Source organism: Furipterus horrens, unplaced genomic scaffold, assembly GCF_987537825.1.
Source record: "Furipterus horrens unplaced genomic scaffold, mFurHor1.1.pri manual_scaffold_2, whole genome shotgun sequence".
Classification (NCBI taxonomy): Eukaryota; Metazoa; Chordata; class Mammalia; order Chiroptera; family Furipteridae; genus Furipterus; species Furipterus horrens.
In genome coordinates, this window is record NW_028327172.1 from 12,337,788 (window position 1) to 12,358,180 (window position 20,393).

Below are 20,393 nucleotides of genomic sequence, written 5' to 3' on the forward strand. Positions count from 1 at the left end.
GGCCACTCACCGTCCAGGAAGCACCACTTGGGGGACAGTTTCTGGCAGGTTGGGGACTTTGCTCCAGCACCTTCAGGCTCCTGTTGAGAGAATCAAAGGTCACGATTGGGGGAGACCAGAACCTGGATCAGGAAGGAACAGCGGGCCCCCACCTCTACTGCTTACCTGCTGGAGCTTCTCGATGTGGGCACGGCAGAGCTCTAGGTCACTGTCTCCGGGTACCACCACAGTGCCCAGTGGCACGGCTGGAGGACAGAGCAGGCTGTCAGCAGCTGGCCGTGGCCCCTGTGCGCCCCGCGCCCACCCCGAAGCCCTGCCCGCCACTCACAGGCCTCCTTGAGCTGCTCCTTGTCGTAGTGCAGGGCCTCGTAGTCGTGCATGCTCACCCTGCTCACCTGGATCCGCAGCTGCTCGGGCACCGGCTGCTGGCTGAGGGCGGGGGCAACAGGCGGGGGTTCGGCGTGGGCCCTGCCCGGGCGCCTGCCCAAGTGCCCTCTCCCAGATGCCCCGCGGCAGTGGGGGCTGCTAGCCCCTTTCCAGCTGGGGAAACCTAGGCTCAGAGAGGGGCCGGGAAGGAGGCGTACTCGCTGTGCAGGGGGGCGGCGCTGCGCCGCTTGGCCTTCTGCACCATGGTGGCCTGGTTGCGCAGGGCGATGCGGATGCGCGAGGCGGCCAGCTTGCAGGGCTCGCCATCTACCTGCACGGGGATGGCCTTGGACGTGGTGAGCACCACCTCACGGCACTGTGTCAGCCGCTCGCCATGGCCGCCCACCTGCAGCGCTGCCTGTGGGCACAGAGGGCGCAGGTCAGGGGCCAGGGTGATGTGGGGGGCCCTGAGCTCTGGCCAGAAAACAGGGAGTGGCCCCAATGGAGAGGGGAGGGAGGGTGAGACCCCAGTCAGAGGGGGTTGATGAAAGCGTCCCCACAGACATAGAGGTTGAAAGATTCTCCTAAGTCAGAGAGAGGAGACAGTGAGCCCCCATCCAGGGAAGCGAAGCTTGCTGACGCCCCCTTTCCATCTCGGAGCTGCGCTCCTGGGCACCATAGCGCCAGGGCCAGGTACGAAGCAGAGCTGGGCCTCTAGGCAGGCCCCATGCGGGCCCACTCACCAGGGACGTCATGGTGAAGCCAATGACCTCAAGGTAGCCATCATCGTGCCGCTGGGGTTCGAAGTCGTGGTGCTCCCCAGGGTGGCCCCAGGGCATGGTGCCTGCACAGTACCTGGGGGCGGGGGGAACACGGCAGGCTTCAGAGGACAGTCCTGTGGGGTGGGGACAGCAGGGCCCACAGAGCCCTCCCTCCTCACCTGGGGATGTTCAGGAAAACAATGCACTGGGGTTTCAGGTCCTGGATCTTGGGGGTCAGGTCAGTCCCATCACACTGGAGGCAGGAACAGGGAGGGTGTTGGGGGAACATGCATGGTGGGAGGCAGCCTCCCTCCCAGCCGGGCCAGCCCGCTCTGTCTGCAGCTGGGCCCGCTCACCACCACTCGGATGTGTTTGGCCAAGTCCCTGGAGCTGCCCATCAGGAAGTCAGAGAAGGCTGTCTGTGGGAGACAGAGGCATCATTACCTGGTGACAGGGACCATCCCTCACCCCTGCCTGGCAGGGGTCCTGTGGCCTGGTAAACACAGGTGGACAGGGGGCAAGGGAAGAGGGGTGTTGCTGGGCTGGCAGATTCCAGACTCACCCCTGCATAGAACATCTTGTTTCGAAAGCGGCTGTTGAATTTCTCTGGGTTGGCCTCTGGGTGGCGACAAAAAATAGGGGGGCAGTTGGTCATTCTGGGTCTGCTGGGGCTTCCCAGGCTGGGGTGGGCGGGGAGGGCTGGGAATGGATGCCTTTTACTGGTGGGGATAAGGTCTGACCCTCTGAGGGACACTCCTATGTCCCTGCCTCCCCAGCCTCCCAGGGCCTCCTCAGCAAGAGACTGCCAACCTCGAGACTCATGAAACTCCAGGGTGACGTGGGCATCAAAGCCCAGGCTGAAGTAGTTGTTGAAGACGTCCAGAGGCAGCTGGAACAAGGTCAAGGGACCGGCATAAGGGTCAGGCCTCAGACGTGCCTCCCTGCTCCAGCAGCCCCAGCCCCAGGCCCAGCCCCAGCCCCAGCCCCAGGCCCAGCCCCAGCCCCAGCCCCAGCCCAGCCCCAGGCCCAGCCCCAGCCCCAGCCCCAGCCCCAGGCCCAGCCCCAGCCCCAGCCCCAGGCCCAGCCCCAGGCCCAGCCCCAGCCCCAGCCCCAGCCCCAGCCCCAGGCCCAGGCCCAGCCCCAGGCCCAGCCCCAGCCCCAGCCCCAGCCCCAGCCCCAGCCCCAGGCCCAGCCCCAGGCCCAGGCCCAGGCCCAGGCCCAGCCCCAGCCCCAGCCCCAGGCCCAGCCCCAGCCCCAGCCCCAGCCCCAGGCCCAGCCCCATGCTCGCTGCTCACTCAGCCCACGTTTTCAGAGGCCTTTCCTACAGTTCGCAAGATCTATCAGGAAGCCCTTCCCAGCCCACCTGCCCACCTCAGGCTCCGCCCCCTCGGCCGCCCTCACTGCCCCGTGCAGAAGAGCAGCCCCAGCCCCCGGGCATCCTCTCCCCCAATGTGTGTATTCTGTAGGGGCTCCACAAGCAGGGCTTTGTCTTGCTCACGCTTAGCACAGTGCCTGGCAGGTGGCAGGTACTTAGTAATCACTGGCCAAGCGGCTGAGTAACAACAGTCTTGTGACGTGAGTACCGTTATTCTCATTGTACAGATTAAGAAATCCAAGTTTGGAGAAATGGAGAAACTCATTCAAGGCCTCAGGACAAGCAAGTGGGAAAGTGGGGCCCAGACTGAGTCTCCTGGGAATTCCAGACACGGGGGTGTGGAGAGGCCCCTGGCACCCACCACCCGGCCCTGGCCGACCTACCCGGTCAGTGGCGCCCTCGTCACGTTCCTCAGGCCCTGCCTCAGGGTTGGGCTCTGCGCGGAGGTCCCAGCGGTCCAGCTGCACCACGTTCCCCTCCTCCACGTGGGACAGGATCTTGGACACGGGCTCGTCTGTGTAGCCCTGGTGGGTGGAAGCAGAAGCTGAGCCCTTCCTGGGGGCCGGGCCTCCCCCACCACACAGAGCCCCCTGGTGGCCCCACCTCCCACAGGTGCTCACCCCGCCCCAGTTGAGGGTGCGGGCCAGGTCGTTGCCAGTGCCCAGGGGCAGGATGGCAACAGGCGGTGGTGGTTTTAAGCGCAGCTGGTCTAGGGTGGAGAGGATCCAGCCAACCTGGAGGGGCAGAGCAGAAGGGGCCGGGTCAGGCCGGCTGGGCCCAGGGCCAGGCCCGCCCAGGAGAAGCGGGAGGACTCACCGTGCCGTCACCCCCGCACGCCAGGATCCGCAGGTTGTGCACTTTGCGGTACATCTCCAGCCTGCAGTCAGGGGACAGCAACGGTCAGGGTATGTGGACAGGGCCCCGGGCACCAGGCAAGCCCCCGCCACTGTCCCCGCAGACCCTTTGCCAGCACTTACGCTTCCTTGGGCCCTCCCTGGCTGAGGTCAAAGACTTGTCGGGGATTGAGGTACCAGAGGAAGGACTGGATGATTTTTGCACCCTGCGGGGAACCAGGAGCCAAGAGGGACAGGGAGGAGGCAGTCAGGGGTGGCGGGCTGAGGCAGGGAGAAGCACAGGGAGAAGGCTGTGGAAACCAGGCCCAATTAGGGGTAAGGGATGGACACAGGATTAGATTTTTCTCAGGATCCCTGGGAAAGAGATGGGGCAGAAGCCTGAAACGGAACCTGGAACAGCTGTGGGTTCTGGGGCAAAGAGGGGCAAGAAACGACCCCACGCCTCCCCGCAAGCTCTCTGTGAAGCAGGGAGGCTATGTGTACCTGGTTGCCCCCACTCTTGGGGTTCACAAACACCAGCAGGGGCTTCATGAGGGGGGATGGGGTGGGCCTGATGATGAAGGGTCTCCAGCGGCCCTCCTTGGAGACAGAGAGAGCCTGTGAGGCTCCTTCCAGTCCTGGAGCCTCCCACCCCACCCCTGCCCCACGCTCAGCAATACCCCTTCTGGGGGCCCCTCATGTGCCACCTCTGGGCCAGACCTTATGCTGGGCCAGGTCATAGGGAGGCAATTCAGATCTGACCTCCCACCCTCTCCAGGGCCCCAGAGCCCAAACCGATCCACCAAAGGCTGAGCCAGTGGCATCAGCCCAGGGGCTTGTCCAAGAAACAGGCTCCTCTCTCTCCTGTCCCCTTGAGCTGCCCGCCTGGCCCCAGGTCTAACCTCGGGACCTTTCTTGCTGGATTTCCTCTTGAAGGATGCTCTCTTTTTCTTCTTGCTTGCCTTGAGGGTGTTCTGCAAGAGAAGCAGGGGCATTGGTGACAAAATGGGTGGGCTGGGGTGGCTGGCAGACCCCAAGCCGGGTGGGGGATGTCCAGGGTGCAGGCAGGACCCACCTGGGGCCTGCGGGCACGGAGGATCCAGGTGGGCGGGATGACGACAGCTGCATGGACCCCCAGGGAACATGGCTCCTCGATCTGCTGCAGCATGAAGCAGGACACCTTGCTGTGGTACTAGGGGGCGGGGGGTACGTGGCTGAGCTGCACCGAGCTGAGCCCTAAGACCCCAGCCCAGCGCCCGGGGATGGCCCACAGGGCAGGGCAAGCACCACTCACTGCTTGCTTGCACCAGGAGCAGCTGATGGCCACAATCTCCTTGCTGTGGAAGGTGAACTTCTGCTGGAAGCCCTGAGATGGACAGGGTGGTTGGCGCACGAGGGGCAGACACAGCCCCTCTGCTGTTGTCAATCTCTCTCCATTGGGAGCACATTTTTAAAAATCAAGAAAACTATAACATAAGCCCTTAAAGCAGGGAGGCTTAGCCAGGGGCCTGTGCCTGTCTAGGGAACCGCAGAGTGAGGGCTGTGCCCTTGAGTCCTGCGGGAGGGGCCACAAGCTAACTCCTGCCTGACTCAGCCCCTCCTTCCTGACCCCAGTCCCAGCCAGGCTCCCCCCTAGTCATCCCCTCGGGCACGCCACAACATTTACTGAGGGGCCTACTCCATGCCAGACACTGTGCTGGGCACCGAGGCAACGGAGAAAAGGGGGACCAGTGTCCCAGACCACAGAGGACCTGCATTTCCCGAGGGAGGCAGACAAGAAGTAAACAGCGAGTAAGGAACAAAGTCACTGCGGACAGCGCTGGGGAAGACCACCTGCAGTCTGTCTTCAGGGCGCCCCTCCTCTCGGAGGGCAAAAACCCACCGCCCAGCTCAGTGCCCCTCACACAAAAGGCACGCAGGAACATCTGCTGAAGCAAAGACGCAGCCTACAGGCCCCCGAGCGGCCCAGGCACTCTGCACTAGAGGCAGCTCTTCCTCCCCGCTCAGCCCGGACAGCGGGCATTTTGGAGCTGACTGTGCCCTGCAACCTGGCTGAGAGTGAGCTTGGGACTCTGCACTCTAGGGACACAGGGATGGACAGTCCCCACTGGGTACACAGCATGGGGCCCGGGGGCCGCAGAGCTCAGACCCAGGGGGCGGCAGGCAGGGCCGCTCACCTTCCCACAGTGCCGGCACTTGCCGTCCTGCCGTCGCCTGTGTACCCAGTGGTGCCGCACGAAGGTTGGCTGGTGGAGGAGCAGAGAGTATCACTGGAGTGAGAAGTGGCGGGAACAAGCCCGGAGCACGGCCTGCACCCCTCAATATGTTAACGATGAGGAAGGGGGGCTGCAGGCAGCTCCAGTGCGAGACCAAGGGGCTGGAAACTTCTCTCTGTGGCCCGGGGCGGGGTTCAGGCTCAGAGGAGGGACAGAAGAACATGGAAGCAGGCGGTACCTCACCCCCTCTGTGGGCAGGGCCAGCCACACCCTCCCCTTTGAGACCCTCCCAGAGTGTCATCCCGGGCACAACCCTGGGTCCCAGGGCAGCCTAGAAAGAGCCGAGCCCTCTGGTGGCGCTCGGGAGACACTGCAGAGATGTCCACTCAGGAAACGTGGGGTCTCCTTGCCCCTCAACTACCTTGGGCACTTACCTCACGGACATTCCTGGACCCTGATTCACGGAAGGACGGCTTACAGCGAAAATTGATCTGTGAAAGATGACAGTGACCACCAAACGTCAGAACCTCCTGCCTGAAAGGGTCACTCAGTTATCCTCACAAGGTGGGAAGAGCTCCAAGGGGTGCAGGGAGCCCTCAGAACGTGAGACGCCTCTCAGAAGCCCTCCTGCCTCCTCCGCCTCTCCACTGGCCAGGGAATCCTTCCTTTCTCTGCCCGCCTTGGGACTGGGGACAGACGGGGAGTTTGCTCCCCATCTGCCCCACTAGAACGGCACCAGGGCTCCCTCCCACATTCTCCCTTGACCTCCAGCATTCCCCACCTGCAGGCCCCCCAGTCCTTGCCTGCAGACCTGTGCTGACTGGTCCCCGGAGACTTTTAGCTAGTCTGTGGAACCCTGGTTTGACTCTCGCTTTCAGGGGTGAAGAAGGGCCTGTGATGCCTGGGGCTGCCTTTGCTTCTCTTTTCTTAACTGTCCTGCATCGCCCTTAGCCAGGTCGTAGGAAAGCTCCATTCTCTGGGTCCGGGGCTGGGGATGCACACCCTGTCCCCCTTGTGCATGACATTCCTAGTCCTCCAGGTTCTCCCGTGTGCTGGTCTGGGTTTCCGCTGCCAGGGGAGCCCTGATTGGCTATGGCAGCCCTCCCACCCTCGGCCTGGATCCTCCCGCCCAGCATGCCGGCCGCCTCCCTGCAGAAGCGTGGGGTCCAGCCATGCACCCAGCTCCAGACGCTGTGGACAATGGACTATGGGAAAAGGTCTCTACAGCAGCAGTGTGTAGGGGACCGAGCCAGGTTTTGGAACTGAGCCCCCCGACAGCTGAGTTATGCAGCTTCAGCAAGGCAATGGCCCCTTCTAAGTGCTGGGTCGGATAAGGATGAAGTGGTGTCATGGCCACTGTTTATTAATTCATGCTGCTGAGTAGCAGTCACTGTGCCTTACTCTGGGCAGTGGGGATGTAGCAGCTGCTCAAGCGGGGAAGCCAGGATTCAAATGTGGGCATTGTGGCTCAGTGGTGCTGAGCTCTTCACCGCAACACACACAGGGGCACCCCTGGCAGGCACTACTTATATGTTGCATGCAGACACATGTGTGCTCTGACAGGGCTTTAGTACTGGGGGGCGGGGGGGCGGGAAAGGCTGAGCAACCACACTCACTTTCTCCAACTGTTCGATGCAAGGGGTGTGCACCACAATCTTGCAGGCTGCACACTTTCTCCGGGGCACTGATTTCTGCTGTAGGAAAGAGAGGGCCCCTGAGGCACCGGGTAAGTCCATCCAGGACGCCGCTCCAAGGGCAGGCAGAGAAATCCTCGCATCTGCCCTCTGTGCGCACCAGGAACCCCCACCGCTGCCTCCTGGCATCGGGACACAGATCCCACTCCTCTCATCATCCTCAGCCCACAGCAAGGGCGCTCAGGTGGGAGCCCTGTTCCCACCTTCCCCAGGAAGGGCTGCAGCTGTCGGCCAGCAGGGGTCGGCCTACAGGCTTTTAGATCCGGCTCCACCACCAGGGGGCAGCGTGCAGCACCCAGCTGACTCACCAGCATCTTAGCTACACAGTACTGCTCCCCAACATAGCAGAAGTCCCCGGAAACGTTGGTCTCGAACCAGATGTGCTCCCCATATGTCGCTGATTCCTAGACCGAGGGATGAGCATGCTCAGGGCACGCCTGCCACCCAGCTCACCAGTCAGCCCCTGTCCTGGCCCCCCAACCCTTTCCCAAGAGAAACTGCTCCAGCCACCTTGATCTACTGTGTTCTGCCCTGGTTTTCCTACTGTCCCTATGCTGGTTCCTAACGTGACCGCCCAGGTCTGCTGTGAGCCCACAGGCCCATGGGCTCCTCTTGCAGCTGCCCTCAGTACCTCTACTCCCAGCTGCTCTTGTGGCCCAGAGCCCTGTGGGGACTGGCACCCATCTGCCCCTCCCGGCACTCAGCCACTCACGCTCCAGTCCACAGTGCTCCGGATCTGCCGCTCTGGCTCGCTGCACGGGGCTCCGTGAGCAGGAGGAGGAGGTGCCAGGTGCTGGAGGCCCGACTTGGTGACGGCTTTCCTATAGAAAAGGGGACAGCTGAGGCCAGCTGAGCACTTGGCCTCTGCTTCGTTCCCTCCCCCACCTGGGACCTCTGCCCTCACTGTGACTTCAACCCAAGGCCAAGACAGTGGCCAACAGGGAGAGTAGAGGACACTCCCCACTCCCCGACCCCCAAGCAGCCCAAGACCCTGAGAGGATTCTTGGATTCCTCCAGAAGACTCAGCCTTCCTCACAGCATTTCTGGGGTGCACTGTTCCAACGCAGCTTGCCCTCAGGCCAGGCAGAGCCTGGAGGCCCTTGCTCCACGCCAGCCCCCTCGGGGGCCGCGCCACTTGCCCTGCTAGCCACAGCTATACCTACGCGAGCAGGGCGCTCCAGGCCTGGGGTCCGGCCGACTTGCGCCGCAGGGCCACCTGGCGCCTGCGGGAGAGTGGGCACACGCGGGCGGGCATCGCGGGGCTAGCTGTGGCAGCTGAGGCTCTTCGGCCCCCAGGGCCAGGGTGCTGGCCCGAGGGTTGCCGCTGGCTGAGGCGACGGTAGTAACCATGCAGGCCCCAGAGGGCACAGTCGTATACCACGTCAGCAGGGAGCAGGCGGGAGGAGGCTCTGCGCCCGCGCAGGCAACGGGGCACAGGCAGCAGGGCCCGGGCACCCCGGTGCTGGGGCAGCCCCAGTGTCTTGGTGCCTTGCTGGGTGGTACTCAGTGCTGCAACAGTCACCTCCTCTTCCTTGACCCCCTCCTCGTCCTCCTCCTCCTCCTCACTCATGCCCACAAGCCCAGCCAACAGCAGGGGTGCACCCAGAAGCTGAGCCCCGACAGTGGCAGGCTGAGGGGTGGACAGCTCATCCACAATGAAGCGCGGGTTGTGGGCGGGGGGTACGGTGCTGGAGCGGCGGCGGGGGCCAGTGCCCCGAGCCCACATCCCACAGCCCAGGAGGCAGCCCTGGAGCTGTGCGCTGGAGCGGCGCCGCTGTGCCAGGGAGGAGGAGGCCTGCCCAGCCGGGGACCGGCGCCGGGCCTTGCCCGTAGGCAGCCCCACGCCGCAGGGCCTCCGCTGCCCCTCTCCAGGGCCTGGCGCATTCCGCTGGAAGTGTCTCCTAAAAAAGGTCTCCATGCAGGAGCAGGTGCGTGCCTGTAGGGCACAGAGACCAGGAGCATCAGGAGCTGGGCTGGGCCATGGCCCGTCCCGTGCCCAGGAGCCTTGTTACATAGCCTCTGCCCTTTGGGCTGAGAGGAGACACTTGGGGTGGGGGGTACCAGAGAATTCTCAGGGGAGCCACATTTCCCACTATTGGGAGCATTGTGCTCCCTGCAGTTATACCTCTAGGGTGCCCCAGGAGTACTAGGTAGGAGGGGGCTTCCAGCTACCCAACGTGGCATCCCTGCTCCAGGCACCATAATCCACAAAGTCCCGGCCTAGAGGACTTCGACTCTTGCTTGAAGCTGACAGACAAGAAAAGAAAACTGGAAGTCTGGAGTTCTGGGCTCCAGCTCAGAGTTGGCCTAGACAGTCTGAGGGGCAGGGGTCAGAAGGCAGGCTTTCCCCTCGCCAGGTCTTTGCTTTGCTACAAACAAGGGGCAAGCTAGGTTCAAGGGCCCCCACCCCCACCCCAGGACATGGCACAAACCAAGCACGACAATAAAACAAGGCTCTTTGAAAAGGAACTTGGTCCTGATATGATGCCTGGCTCTCTCAGCCCCAATCCTGGTGTCTGGATGAGTGGCACTTATAAGTGGAGGGTCTGACATCTGCCTCGGAGATCCCAGGACCTTGGGGAAATGACACCCTCAGAGAGCTGGAGAGGCAGCTGCAGGGGGAGAAGCACCCCAGTCTTCAGCCAGGGGGGCTTCGTACAAGGAGGCCAAGAGAAAAGCTGTCTGGACCCTGGGTTTGCGTGCATGTCTATCTTTGAGGGGCTGACGGTAAGAACCTCTCTGACTGCTCTCTCTTGGAGGCACAGTACAGACACCCCTGTCTGAAAGCACTGGGTGACGCCTGAAAATCCTTCCAGCTCAGCTGCTGAGGGTGCGTGTGAACTGTACCTTATCCTAGGGACCCATGCTAGAAGCCCCAGCTCACAATTCCGAACACTGAGCTGCCCTGAGCCACCTCCACCAAGGCAGGGCCCTTGGCGACCATCCTTGCTCAAACCATCCTCCCTGAACCTGTCCCGACTGTCCTCCCTGAACCTGTCCTGACTGTCCTCCCTGAACCTGTCCCAACTGTCCTCCCTGAACCTGCCCTGACCGTCCTCCCCGAACCTGTCTTGACCATCCTCCCTGAACCTGTCCTGACCGTCCTCCCTGAACCTATTCTGACCGTCCTCCCCAAACCTGTCCTGACTGTCCTCCCCGAACCTCTCCTGACCATCCTCCCCGTCCTCCCTGAACCTGTCCTGACTGTCCTCCCCGAACCTGTCCTGACTGTCCTCTCTGAACCTATCCTGAACATGCGCTCTGCTTCCTTGGCCAACTGACCTATTCCCACCACCCCTTCTTCACAAGCCACTGGTCTCTCCCTAACAGCGGGGGAACGGCACAAGGCGTGGCATTGCTTTGGGGGGCGAGGCCTCCAGAGTGCTCAGGGATGTTTGTGCCCCTCCATCAGGCACTCTCCTGGGCCCTGAGTAACAGCCATGAGACAGCTGCCTGGGACCAACAAAAGCCAGTCAGACGCAGTGGGTGAGAGCCCCGGACACATGGTGGGAAATGACGGGCTGGAGAGTCAGGCCTGGCTACACAGCTGGCATCTGCTCCCCCACCCCACCCACTCCTTGATTTGCTACTCTGTCAGGACAGGCAGTGTCCTGACACGGGTGGGTACAGGGGCACCAGGGGGAGGCAGACTGGGGCTGAAGCACCTGAGCTCTCGTGAGCAGTGAGCAGTGCAGGCAGCCATGCCTGGGGAAGTGGCGTCCCTGCCTGTTCCAGGGCCAGCCCACGCAGGTGACAAGGAAAAGGGCAGGAGGTGAGCTCTGTGGGGAGAGAGCTCTTGGCTGCCTCTGAAAATCAGTATCATCCCGCTAACGTTTACTGAGTACCCACATGTGTCAGGCACTGTGCTGCGCACCTGATACGCACATATATCATTTTATAAACCACAGCAGCCCTACAGAATAGGTACCGTTTCATGACAGCTTCCTGAGGAGAAACAGGTTCAAAGAAGTAACTTGCCCGAGGTCCACAGCTAGTCAGTGTGATGGTAAAGCCTGCACCCAGACCAAGTGGGAGCAGGGTCTTTCCTCCTGGGCCATGAGGCTGGGACTGAGGTGGAATGGGACAGGGAAGGGACCATAAGAACCATAATGGCCCCACTTACTGAACACCTCCTATGTGACAGGCACTTGCATTTCCCATCTCATCTGATCCCCACCACAGCCTGTGAGGCAGGCAGGATCAATGGCTCCGTTATAAAGGTGACGAAACCAAGGCTTGCGTAGGGTCACACAGCTGGTCAGTGGCCGAACTGGGACCCGAACCACAGCCTGCCTGACTCAAGGTCTGCTCTGAGCTGGGGAAGAGAAGCCTGAAGGCCCAGCGACTCGGTGCTGCCAGGGCACCGGCTTGCCAGCACTCCCCCAGGGTGTCAGCTTTCCTTACTCGTCTGGTCAGGCTGCCCTGTGACAGCTGCCTGGCCTGGAGATTAGTCACCCGGACACGACACACCGCCTGATGCTAGTGTCACCCAGAAAACAAAAGGCCACAGTCAGTGGGGGTGGGGGGAGGTGCTGCAGGCACTCTGTGGGCAGCGGTGAGGGCTGGGCCCTGCCTGCTGCCCCAGACCCACACTGACGAGGGGGGCTGGGAGGAAAAGGTCACAGCAGAGCCCAGCTCACAACATGGGGGCAGCTCCCACAGAGCTCTGGCCCACGTGCTGCTGGGCAGTCCCAAGTCCACACCTGTCCAGGGGTCTCCTCAGCTATTCAATGGTGTAGTCACTGCAAGTGGGGAGCAAGGCAGGCCAGGCCAGTGTTGTGTGACCATGTGCAAAGCGATCCCTTCACAGGCCTCAGTTTCCTTGTTTGTTTCCAGAGGCCGTTAGACTGGTTGACTTGGCATTTTTTGACAAGCTCTCCTGCCAGGTACCTGAGCCTCTATGCTCCCAACGCGGCCCCCGGGGCCATGCTTCCTGTTCCTCTGATCTCCACAGAAACCTCTGTCCTCTGGTCAGCAATTGCCTGAGTCCTGGCTTCCTAGCTCTGCTGAAGCTCCTCTTGGGTCTGGTCAGAAGAAGTCCAGCCTGGCCTCAGGCCCGTCCCAGCTTCTCCCCGGCCTGGACCGGGAGCCTCTTCCCACAGCTCAGCGCGGAGCTGAGGCTTCTCACCTCAGCTGTCACTTCCACACACTGAAGGAGGCCCCACAGGGTTCTGACACCAGCAGCAGAGCAACCGGCTGCTCCTCAGCCTCCCCACGGGGGACCTGGGGGAAGCCTGTCACACCCAGAGAAGACAGGAAAAGATTCACGGGCCCCATCAACCTCCAGCTGGCTGCCAGGGCCTGAGAAGGACAAAGACGCGGCGGCACAGACATGCATGGCGGTGTCTGGCCATGCATCTGAGTGCTGCCTCGACAGCCAGCAGGGAGTGAGTGGACAGGCCTCAGGGCCCAGCCCAGACTATCTCACCCTCTAGGTTAGTTTCAAGTGGAAAAGCCCGAAGGCTTTGAAATCCTGTGTCTCCCATTGCTTTCCTGGGATGATCAACTAACCTTCTGAGTCTCAATGTTCTCGCCTGCAAAATGGGATACCACCGAGTTCAGAAGGCTGGTATCAGGGATGTTCTGATGAGAAGCTGGCATAAAGCACCTGATGCTACCATAGCTGGCAGAGAGCAGCGGCATGGCAGAGCCTAAACCTGCAGCAGACACCGGGCACGTGGATCATGCCACTGCCTGGTGTTTGTCTCTGCCCATGCGGGGGTGCAAACCCAGAAAGGGAAGCAGGAGTACCTAGGGTGGCCACCACCCACCACATGAGGAACAGAGCCTGGCAGCCAGAGCCACCTGGGTGTCTGCTCATACTTTGAGGAATGTCTGCTGCCCCAGGAACCAGGCCTGGCCCCCAGGGACGCCTCTGCCCCCAGAGGTGCTTGCACAAAACCCCCAGTGGGATTCAGCCGGGGTGTCCACTCCCAGCAGCCCCCTCTGGCTGCTCTGCTCCCAGGTGGGAAGAACTAGAAGGGAGGCCTGTGTGTGGGCTTGTGAGGTATAGGGTCCCAACTTCCCACCTCTACTCACTAAGGGGGTCCTGCCAAAAACAAAACAGAACAAAAGTGCACAGTGGGGAGCAGGTGGGCCTGCAAGGTAGAGGCAACCAGGCCAGGAATGCTGCGGATGGCCGCTGTGTCTGCCCTGCCTGGGGTCGGGCATTCCCCCCACCCCACCCCCACCTTTCCCTTTCCCTTTCCATCGGCTTCAGGAACCTTTCTAGGGATGGTGGTGCCTGGGCCCACACTGACCCACCCCTCCCCAGGCCCACCCAGACAGATGCAGGAGGGAGGAAGCAGAAGGCAGGGAAGGGTTGGGGGAGCCCCCTTTGACCTGATCTGAAGGCAGGGCCGCAGGCAGGAGGTGGGTAAGCAGGTAGGGCTGGGGTCCCTGTGGGCAGGCGAGGCCGGCTCTGCCTCCAGCTCCCGGCTGCCAGCCTCTGGCTGAGCAACTCCTAGTTTGGAGAGTGAGCCGCTGTGGCTGCTCCTCTGCACCCTCCCCCTCGCCACCCCCCTCCCCCAGCCTGAGACAGCCAGCCGTTATGAAAATAACCCGATTGGTAACCGACTGCACTTCCTCTCCCAGCGGCGGCTCCAGGCTCTGCAGCGAGCAGGCGGCGGGTGGGCAGACGGAGGGACACACACACAGGCCTTGCCTACTGGCTTCTCTTCCCAAAGACCCCAGAGCAGGGCAGAGTGACAGACTCCCCTCCACCAGTTACAGTGCAGCCCCTGCCTCAGCGCAGGCGGTGGAGTCGGGGGAAGGTCTGGGGAGCGAGAAGGGGGGGTCGGGCAGCCCCCTCTTCCGGCCATCTACCGCCTTATCGCACCCACTGGACAGAATTTTTGGGGTCGGAGAAAAGTGTCTGAGAGAGTTAAGCACTGGCTCCAGAAAACAAACAAACAAACCCCACAAAATAAATTATGTTGAGAATTTCACAACTTACAAGCCCTTTTTTACAAGCACTATCAGACGGGAGGCTCCTAATTCTCCTGCGAGGGCGGTAGGATGGTCCCAGCTAACCTGACAGGGCACCAGAGGCTGGTGGCTGGGCTGGGACTCCCGATCCTGGGTCCGCAAGCCCTGCTGAGAGGGCCCGTCAGAGCTGTGCTGGCTCGCGTCCAGGGGAGGCCAGCCCATGTCACACCCATCCCCCAGAATGCCACTATCCTACCCCCTTAATTCCTGGCTCCCCAGGGTACAGAGTGGCAGCTCTCAAACTTGCTGGTCCCAGGACTCCCTTAACACTCTTAGAAATGACTGAAGATCCCCAAAAGGTTTTGTTTATCCGGGTTATAGCCATTAATATTTACCATACGAGAAATTAAAACTGAGGAATGTTTAAAGTATTTATTAATTTGCTTAAAGACAGTAAGCCCATTACACGTTAATATAAACGACATACTTCTGTGAAACATAAACTATATTTTCTAAAACAAAAACATTCGTGGAAGGGTGGCATCTTTTAGGTTTTGAGAGTCTCTTTAATGTCTGCCTCAACAGAAAGCAGCTGGATACTCACATCTGCCTGTGTCACTAATGTTACAATACGCTGCTGGGGCTGGTGTGTATGAAGAACGCTCGGCCTCACACTGACTGCAGTTAGAAAAGGAAGGGTTACTTTAATAGCCTTTTTAAGCAATTACGGATATTTTTCTTTGCTACTACATATAAATATGACAAGTGGTAGTTTCTTAAAGGTTAGTGGCTGTGTGGAATCTGAAACCATATCAACGAACTTCTCACCGCTCTACCTTGCATTTTGAGTTGTGTAACATCAACCACCGTCACTGGAAAATATTGCTTTACTGAGTTATGAAGATCTTCCAAATGTTGATACATTTCATTATACAATATAAAAAAAAAAAATCACACCTGCTAACAATCACTACTGATCTCATTAGATGACTCTTTAAGTCTTGGGAAGCTAGCTGTCAGCCTCTAGATAGTGGATACAAGGTTTCCAAAACCTAATTTTCACTCAATATCAACAAATACTGATACTGTTTTTGAAGTGACAAGCTCACTTCATTCATTTTGAGAACATGTCTGCCAAATACCCAACTTGGAAGACTTTTGTCTGTCAGGTGTTCTTTCAAGTTAAAATGGGACTAATACAGCTTGCAAAAGTGCATTTCCAGACAACCATTACAGTTCGGAGTGCCTTATATATACTTCACATTTGTTCACACAGAATATTTAAGAAGTCACATACTCAGTGGTCTAGGCTTCACAAAATCAATACTTTCACTGCATTTCTGTTGGAGTCGTTGCTGCGAGTGTGGCGTGAGGAGCACAGCGGCTCCCAGTTTACGCTGGGGCCACGGCCCTGATCCATGCCAAGGTTCCAGAAGTTATACCCCGCTGCTCTCGCACCATCAGTACAGATATTAACACAGTGAAAAGGGCACCAACCCTGGCGGCTCTAAATGTGTTATTATGAAAATGGTTTGACCTCATCAGTTCCCTCTCCCCGGGCCCCCCAACCATACTCGGAACCACCGATCCAGCCTAAGTTCCAAATCCTCCAGTCCGGCAACGTGGCTTCGGCGGTGGGGCACTCACTCAGCCTCCTGTGCCTTGACACAAACCTCCGGTTCTGACCAGGCCAACCTGTTCTCTGCACCCCATCTGGCTGTGCCTGAGCTCACTGCTGCGACCCTGCACCTGGCCCCCCTTCTGTCTGGGATACTGGCCTCCTTCCCCATCTCATATCCAAACCCCACCTGCTCACAGCTGCCCCGGCCAAGAATGCACCCCTCCCACCGATAACTTCACACTACCAGTTTGCTCCTCTCCCACTGGACCCCTGGAAGTCCTGATTCTTTCACACCCATATACCTCGAGCTTCCCACCCACCACCAGCCCACAAGCTCCTGGGGAGCCAGGGGCAAGATCTAGTGCGGCTGGGTATGCCCAGCACAGAGCCTGGCAGTGAGTCCAGTTCTGACCACCCACCAGCTCAGGAGGAAGGAACAGGGAATTCTGTTAAGGAGGGGCCAAAGCCATAAGGGAAGAGAAGGACTTCCTCCAACCTGGGTACCGCACCCAAGGACTGACCACAAGACCCAGGCTGGACCAGACCACTTCTCTTTGTTGGGCACAAGGGGATGGCAACAGCTTTTGTCTTAACAGCCACCTTCCTCTCCTCTCCAAAGGATCTGTAGAGTGACAGGTGAGGCCCCTTTCTGGGCTGAATGCCACTGCCACTCCATGTTCTCTGTGGCTTTCCTTATGAAACCTAGAGAGCAGGATTTGGCAAGGGTGGTGGGCAAGGAGGGGGAAGTAGGGGTTGCCTCAGATGCTTGGGGGCTGGGTGAGGACCCTCAGCTCTGAGCTCCCTGCTGGAACAGCCCGTCTCTCCTTCAGGTCCTGAGCCTGTCTCAGGGTCAGGCTCCTGGTAGGTCCTGGAGAAATGTTTATGGAGCCAATAACTGACTCATCCCTTTAGAGCCTCCCCTCCATGCCATCCTCCCACTGCTACCAGAATTCATTCTAAAGCACCAACTTGCCCTTGATTGGGTCTCTACCGTTGGCTGAACAAAATGCAAAGCCCTGGGCACCACAGTCACTAGCCTTCTCCGCTGCCCCCTCTTCCTTTCATAAGTTTTTGTATTTTATTTGACAAGAAAATATATAATTCACCCTGTGCCAGACACTGTTCTAAGAGTTTTACAAATGTTAACTCACCTAATTCCAGAAAAATATTATTACCCCTGTTTTACGGATGAGGAAACTGAGGCATAAAGTAGTAAAATAATTTGCCTGCGGTCACATGGCTAGTAAGTGGCAGAGCTGGAATCCCAACCTAGGAATCTGCCCAGGTCTGCGCTCCCCCCTCACCCTCCTCCTCTCGATGCTTCCGTCAGACAAAGCACCACAGCTGTCTTTGTGCCCGCACACAGGGCACCCGGGAGCCTCTCCCCGGGAATACAGTTCCCCACTTCTGTTGAGCGAGCTCGTCTTCATCGCCTTCCTCCCATCTTTGCAGCGCGGGCTCTGACATGGGCTCTGCCGGGATGTCCTCCCCAGCCCCCTTTCCCAAGCGTCAGCTGCTCCCACGCTCAGGCGCGCTGTTGGTTTTTCTAGGCCATCAGTACTGGCTTACAAGTCTGCACCCCCCACCGGACTGGGAGCCCCTGGAGCCTGTGTTGCTTGTCATTGCATCTCCAGAGTCTAGAAGTGCCGACATTGGTTTGAAGAGTGAATAGAGGGAAAAGTGAATGGTCCAGGCTCAGCCTCGTAGACCAAGCTGAGAGCAAAGGGCTTCATGAAGGCCAGCACAGGGACCCAGCAGCTGGCCAGCTCCCGGGGCCTCCTGCCAGCACCGGGTAGGCAAGTTGCTGGTTTGGGCTGAGCTCTTGTGTCTCAGAGCCACACACTGAAACTGACCCCTGTGGGGTCTCCTTCCGAGTATCCGAGCCCCTAGCTGGGAGTGTCACAAGCCCTTTGCTGGCGCCCTCGTCCCTCTTCTCTGGGGACCAGTCTCTCTTGTTGCCGTCTCCTCTGTCTGCCTCAAACTCCCATTCCCCATCTGCCAGGAGCAGCATCCCCCCGCCCCATCCTTCATTCAAAATTTAACCACCCTTCAGAACCTTCTGATCACATTGCTCCCTCCTTCCTTCTCTAGAAGATCTTCTCACAATCAGCTGTCAGCCCCTGGGGACCGACCCTGTTTCTAGGTTTCCATGTACCCCACATAGGAGCTTTCCCCCCTGGCTTTGAGGCAGAGTGTGCCTAAAATCTGAGGGGTCTCTTCTGAGGATTTGGACCCCAATGTCCAGAGGGGTTCTGCCTCTGATTAGCTGTACGACCTCAAGCCAAGTCTCTTACCCTATCTGAGCCTCAATTTCCTCACCGATAAACGGGGGAAATATCTGTCATGTCTTCCTCATGGGACTGCTGCAAGCTTGAAAGCGAAAGTGTTCATGGTAACCAATTCCTCAGTTTACCAAAATTTTAAAGAAAGAAAGAAACTCCAATGGCCTAAAAATTAGGATCACCACTTTGGAGCGCAATTTGGCAACAACTATCTAAGCTGAAGATACACCATCCTGTAAGCAAGGACTGGTGGGGAGACCGCAAGAGGAGATGTGTACCAGAACGCGTTCTGGAGGGCTGCTTGCAAGGGCAACAGAACTGCCAACAACCTTAAATGCCCACTGACAGGATACTGGGCAAATAAGCTGCTGTGCAGTTACAAAAGGAATAGTATATGGCAGTTAAATTGGTTCAGCCCTGGCTGGTGTGGCTCAGTGGATTGAGCGCCAGCCTGTGAACCAAAGGGTCGCTGGTGCGGTTCCCAGTCAGGGCACATGCCTGGGTTGCAGTCCAGGTCCCCAGTTGGGGGCGCATGATGCTTTTCTCCCTCTCTTCCTCCCTCTCTTCCCCGCTATCTAAAAATAAATAAATAAATAAAATTTTTAACAAATAAATGAACGAGTAGCGCTGGCTGCTGTGGCTCAGTGGATTGAGCGTCGGCCTGAGAGCCAAGTGTCGCTGGTTCGATTCCCAGTCAGGGCACATGACTAGGTTGCATATCAGGTCCCCAGTTGGGGGCGTGAGTGAGAGGCAACCACACAGTGATGTTTCTCTCCCTCTCTTTCTCCTTTCCCCTCTCTCTAAAAATAAATAAATAAACAAAACAAAATAAATAAATAAATTATTTTAAAATAAAATAAAATAAATGAATGAGTAAAATGGGTTTACTAGAGCTCATATATCAAGATGGTTAAAGGTCCGGTTAAAGGTCCAAAACAATGGGAAAAACCTAAACTCAGAATATGTACGGTACAAGTGCAGATAAATCCAGTGCAAAACCATACAAAAAGTACTGTATGCTGCTATAGATACAGTACATACCTATGTAGGGAAAAATTTTATAACAGGCATGGGAATACAAACACAAATGCAAGAATCAGGACTGTGGTTTCCACGAGGGAGGGAGACAGAGAGGCCCCAAGCTCTGTCTAAGGCAAGGAGGGCATAAGATCTGACCAAGCTAACTGGTGGTGTTACATTACTCTGTGTGTGTGTGTGTGTGAGTGTGTATTTAAATTTATTTATTTGTTTATTTTATTTTTAGAGAGAGGGGAAAAGAGAAGGAGAGGGAGAGAAACATCACTGTGTGGTTGCCTCTCACTTGCGCCCCCAACTGGGGACCTGACGTGCAACCTAGTTATGTTCCCTGACTGGGAATCGAACCAGCGACACTTGGTTCGCAGGCCGACGCTCAATCTGTATATTTTTTGAAAAAAACTACTTTATTTATTTACTTTGAGAGAGGGGAAGGGAGGGAGAAGGAGAAGGAGAGAAACATCGACATGTGCAAGAGATACATCGATTGGTTGCCTCTCACACGCCCCCAGCTGGGGACCTGCAACCCAGGCATATGCCTTGGCCAGGAATCGAAGCAGTGACTTTTGGTCCATGGGATGATGCCCAACCCACTGAGCCACACCAGACGGGGTTATTCTGTATACTTCTCTAACTGCAAATACTTAATGCTTTAAAACATATTTTAAAATAATTTTTAAAAGATCCCCAGAGGAAGAACAGTTGCCTTGGGTCTTTCATGGATGGCATGGAACCCTGAGTATGTTCCTCATACTGTCTATTAGTAGAAACCCCATGTCTGTGGGACAGAAAAGAAGGTCTCCCCGTAAAGGATGCCTTCCAGAGGGGGGTGAGTGGGTGGCAAGTTGTATCAGTGGGGTGTCTGTGTGGGCTGCAGAGCAGGAGCCAGCTTGCCCCCTTTCACAACCACCCCCACCTCAGTAGAATGTCAGCAAGCTGGGGAAGGGGGCGGAGAGACAGACAAGCTGTTAACCCAGGAGATGCTGGGGCGTGGGCGGAGCAGGCCCGGGCTCCCAGACAGATATTTCAGCATGTGCTGTGACTGGGCTCAGCCCGGGCAGGGGAAGGGCCTCTAAGTGGGAGCTCTGAGCTGGCGCTCTGCCAGGACCGAGGGGGAGGAGGCTCCGGGCCCTCACTCTCTTTTCAGACCTCTCACCACGAGGTACTGAGTACAGGTGAGGCCTGGGCACTGTGTTCTCCTCCCAAGCACCTCTCCCTAGGCCGCAGGCCACCCACGGACCCCAGAGTGATATCAGGGGCTCCTTGAAACACGTCCCTTGAGT

At 58.3% G+C, this 20,393-nt stretch overlaps 1 protein-coding gene across 8 annotated transcripts in view; it reads right to left on the reverse strand.

Annotated features, from left to right (window-relative positions):
* Positions 1 to 20,393, reverse strand: part of DGKZ (diacylglycerol kinase zeta) — a 42,573-nt gene that overhangs the window by 4,309 nt on the left and 17,871 nt on the right. For 3 of the 8 annotated variants that reach the window (XM_090261994.1, XM_090262002.1, XM_090262015.1), the window contains 22 exons: positions 7,958 to 8,066; positions 7,554 to 7,649; positions 7,168 to 7,245; positions 5,986 to 6,042; positions 5,513 to 5,581; positions 4,630 to 4,701; positions 4,411 to 4,527; positions 4,238 to 4,309; positions 3,840 to 3,935; positions 3,480 to 3,562; positions 3,319 to 3,379; positions 3,123 to 3,236; positions 2,886 to 3,026; positions 1,938 to 2,016; positions 1,690 to 1,745; positions 1,484 to 1,546; positions 1,307 to 1,380; positions 1,110 to 1,221; positions 585 to 784; positions 329 to 429; positions 166 to 245; positions 11 to 80 (listed from right to left, as the gene is read on the reverse strand). In XM_090261994.1, the coding sequence (XP_090118120.1) occupies positions 11 to 80; positions 166 to 245; positions 329 to 429; positions 585 to 784; positions 1,110 to 1,221; positions 1,307 to 1,380; positions 1,484 to 1,546; positions 1,690 to 1,745; positions 1,938 to 2,016; positions 2,886 to 3,026; positions 3,123 to 3,236; positions 3,319 to 3,379; positions 3,480 to 3,562; positions 3,840 to 3,935; positions 4,238 to 4,309; positions 4,411 to 4,527; positions 4,630 to 4,701; positions 5,513 to 5,581; positions 5,986 to 6,042; positions 7,168 to 7,245; positions 7,554 to 7,649; positions 7,958 to 8,066 (2,000 nt within the window). Of the gene's footprint in view, positions 1 to 10; positions 81 to 165; positions 246 to 328; positions 430 to 584; positions 785 to 1,109; positions 1,222 to 1,306; positions 1,381 to 1,483; positions 1,547 to 1,689; positions 1,746 to 1,937; positions 2,017 to 2,885; positions 3,027 to 3,122; positions 3,237 to 3,318; positions 3,380 to 3,479; positions 3,563 to 3,839; positions 3,936 to 4,237; positions 4,310 to 4,410; positions 4,528 to 4,629; positions 4,702 to 5,512; positions 5,582 to 5,985; positions 6,043 to 7,167; positions 7,246 to 7,553; positions 7,650 to 7,957; positions 8,067 to 8,408; positions 9,182 to 9,370; positions 9,622 to 13,587; positions 13,712 to 20,393 lie in introns of those variants that run through there. The other 5 variants (XM_090262006.1, XM_090262024.1, XM_090261979.1 and 2 more) reach the window with 4 other exon arrangements.